This window comes from Condylura cristata, unplaced genomic scaffold, assembly GCF_000260355.1.
Source record: "Condylura cristata isolate star-nosed mole 26May11 unplaced genomic scaffold, ConCri1.0 scaffold00008, whole genome shotgun sequence".
NCBI classification, from domain to species: Eukaryota; Metazoa; Chordata; class Mammalia; order Eulipotyphla; family Talpidae; genus Condylura; species Condylura cristata.
In genome coordinates, this window is record NW_004567109.1 from 23,084,053 (window position 1) to 23,087,555 (window position 3,503).

The following is a 3,503-nucleotide window of genomic DNA, read 5'->3' on the forward strand; positions in this document are numbered from 1 at the left end:
CACCCCCACCCCCACCCCCTGTCTGGGATCCCTTTAAGGGGAGAGCATGCCCCAGCAGCTGGGTCTTAGTGAAGAGGACAGGTTAGGGTCACCGTTGCCTGGAGACAGCGTGGCTCCTGGTTGCCTGGATACGGCTGGAGGCCTGGCACTGAGCGTTGGGAGCCGCGGCCAGCTCCAAGGAGGGCAGCTCCTGCAAGGCCATGTCCACACGCCACAGAGAGAAGGAGGCCTTAGATGAGGTCCACCACAACCAGATCTTGCGGGAATTGTACCTCAAAGAGCTGCGAGCCCAGAAACTGTACACGCAGTATCATGTGAACCCCCTGCGCAAGGGTAAGGGCACTGCTGGATACTGGAGGGGCAGAGAGGGGAGGAAGGAGTCGGGGAGTGGACAGAGCAATGGGGGGGCCTTCCTGAACTCGGCCCCTTTGTAGGTGTCAGGCTTTGTAGACTTTGGGGGTGGGAGTGACTCTCACCCCACATCAGATCAATATATTAAATACAAAATGCACCTATCATACAATAAAATTCTACTTTAGTTACACTTATATTGCATTTCTGATTTTACCTTAAAATTATATTTTGCAGGATTTTGTGTTTTGTTTTTATTTTAAAGATTGGATTTATTTATGCATGTAAGAACTGGGTTGTAGGCCAGTGGGGGGGGATGTGAGGGGCATGGAGGTGAGAGGATTCACCAGAGACAGAGTGGGGAGCAGAACAGGCAGATGGACTGAAATACACTGCTGAGGGGAGCAGCGGGCAGAGCTGGAGAGGTCTCCTGCACCTGTGGGTCAGCTCCCTGGGCTGTGAACTCAGCACAGCAGCTGGAGATAGTGGTTAGCTCTGAGACTTTAACCCCTGTGCCACCAGGGAGGCCCATGTTCTGCTGTTTGGGGGAGGGGTTGTTGTTCCATTTTTCTAAAATTGTGTTCAACCTTTGGAAAGGCGCTGGGCAGCATGGACACCCAGCCAGTAGCGCCCCAGATCAAATGACTCTGTCCTACACGCTTCTCACTTTGCACTTTTTCATGGGCAGTTACATCCAGGTCCTGTAACACCAACTCCCCCCAGTGCCTCTGAGTCTCAAATGGATTCCCAGACTGTGTGCCCTAGTGCCTCCCAGATCCTGCCCCTACACAACCATAGGTCCCTGAGAATTCCTGACACCTGGTGCACCCAAGCACCATTCCCCCAGCTGCTACTCCACAATATCCTTCCAGCAAAGGTACCCAAACCACTTTCACTCCCCGGCTGAAAGTCATCCTCAGTCTCCCTCACCCCAGACCCCTCCGCAGTCACAGTGCTGCTTACTCCTTAAACTTTCTCTCCCCTGCGTTCCTACCTCAGCAGAAGACAGCCACACCCGTGTGGAGGCATCTAGGTCTGCTCCCCTTTTTCCTCCAAGCCCCCTCCAAGCTCTCCCCTACGCTGCTTGGCAAGAGTTAGATTTGATCACAGTCCCTCCGGAAGTGCTTCAGTGCTGGCACTGATACCCATCAGTGCGCGGGGCCTGTGGGTCTGGCTTCCCGGAGACCCACCTTCAGCTTCAGTCTGGTCCTCCCACGCTCACTCACTGTACTTCTAACATATTTTAGTGCCTGCTCTGCAGTGCCCCCATCTTCCTTCTCCCCCTCCAGTCCCAAATCAGGATTTCCTAGCCACCTGGCGCCCTTTCCACCTCTTTCCCTTTATAAAATGTTCCTTCCCCCTGAACTTCCCAGACTCCTGGGTCACTAGCAACAGTCCTCTGCATCCCAGCTATGTGGAGAAAATGTCTTTTACTTTTTAAATAAACATATATTCAAGACGAACAGCGTGGCTCTGATTTACCTGTACACAGGAATTGATTATGATAAGCTAATTAGCATATCTACCTCCTTATGTATTTATAGTATTTGAGTGCAAGTGTGTGTGTAGAGAGAGCACTTCCACTCTGCTTATAACTAACCTGCTTTTCCTTTGGAACCCCCAACTACTAATTTCAGGAAAGCAAAGTAATGTCCAATTCAGTTTAAACTGACTCCATTCTGACCATTTCATCCCTCACTCAGTGAGCATCAGGCTTTTTAGGAAAAATGCTGGGGTCCTAGCTCACGTCCGCTGGGCATGTGGTTAGTATGATTCATCCGGGTAAAGTGAGGAAATACTAAAACTTGTATATATGTTTACTTTTATGTATGAAGAAATTGTGCTGTGCTAATATACCACTAATAGTCTATGAAGACATAAGTGTACACACACTGGATGCATGTGCAGAAGTATTTCACTGGTCGGAGCTAAAGATAAAAAACACTGGGGACTATTGGCTTCTCCTGGCCTCTGTTCCTCTACCACTGTCCAGCTAGGGCCTTCCCCTGTGTGCCTTTGACCTTCTTGATGTTTCTCAAACTCAGTAAGCTCATGCTTGGATTCTTCCCACCTCCACTCCTCCTCACCTGACCCAGGACTCTGCTCCAATGTATCCCTGTAAGACACCCCACCCCTCAATGCTCCACCCACCTACCTATTGGATCCTTCTGCACTTCTACTGCCTGTTGCTATCTCTCTGCATATTGTCTGTCACCACAGCGGATGGAAGCCCCACTTGGAAGCAACAGTATGGCAGAACGGGTGGCTGTGGGCCTTGCCCTCTGTGTTCACATGGTCTTCTGGTCCATGCCACAGTTATGTCTGCATCCCTGAAGGGTACAGCTGTCCTGGACCATGTCCCACACTGTGAAAATGTCCTGTGTCCGTGCTGCCCAAGTGATAGGCAGTAGCTGCCAGTGGCTGTTGAGCACCTAAATGTGGCTGTGACCGAGGAATGGATTTTTGATTGTAACTCACGTTAATCAGTTACATTCCAATAGCCACATGTGGCTGGTCACCACACTATTGGACACTTGCTACTACCCATTGGAAGGTCCTCAAGAGCCATGTTTGTTTCTTAAGGCCCAGCACAATGCCTGGCATGTGGCAGGCACTCAGCAAAGGCAGGTCTCGTTGAGGGAAGGAGTTAGCTCTAACATGAACCTGTGATGCTGTTTTTCTCTAGTTCATACAATTACCAGGAAACCCATGTCTTGGCATGATAATCTGGAGGAGGCTGAAGATGGTAAGTACTGGATTTGGCAGTACTGTTGAGATAGAGCACAGGGAGGTAGCTGAGGGGAGACCCCCTCGGGGGACCTTGGGGCAAGCATCAGCCCTCTGCTTTGGTCACCTGAAAACAGGACTCATACCAACAAGACCCAGACTCACAAGAGGTGATTCAACCATATTCAACTGTACCGCCAGTTTATGAACTGTCAACCCAACAGAAATCTTCCTAAAGGCCTTAGTGTAGTAAATATAACCCCGAGGGGCAAAATAAGACAATATCAGGGCTTACATTTGTTAACCCCTATGTATAAAGAATTATATGGCATTCATTCATTCATCAGACATTCAGCTGTTATAGCACAGGTTGTAGGGTCATATCAAGTTCAATTTCTGGTTTGGGCTATTAATTTTATTTATTT

At 49.5% G+C, this 3,503-nt stretch overlaps 1 protein-coding gene across 1 annotated transcript in view; it reads left to right on the plus strand.

The window, feature by feature from the left end:
- The first annotated feature begins 193 nt into the window (after positions 1 to 193).
- The window catches only part of FAM183A (family with sequence similarity 183, member A), a 7,242-nt gene continuing 3,932 nt past the window's right edge, over positions 194 to 3,503 (plus strand). The window contains exons 1-2 of the mRNA XM_004678880.2: positions 194 to 333; positions 3,038 to 3,097. Coding sequence (XP_004678937.1) covers positions 201 to 333; positions 3,038 to 3,097 — 193 coding nt within the window. The 5' untranslated portion in view covers positions 194 to 200. The remainder of the gene's footprint in view (positions 334 to 3,037; positions 3,098 to 3,503) is intronic.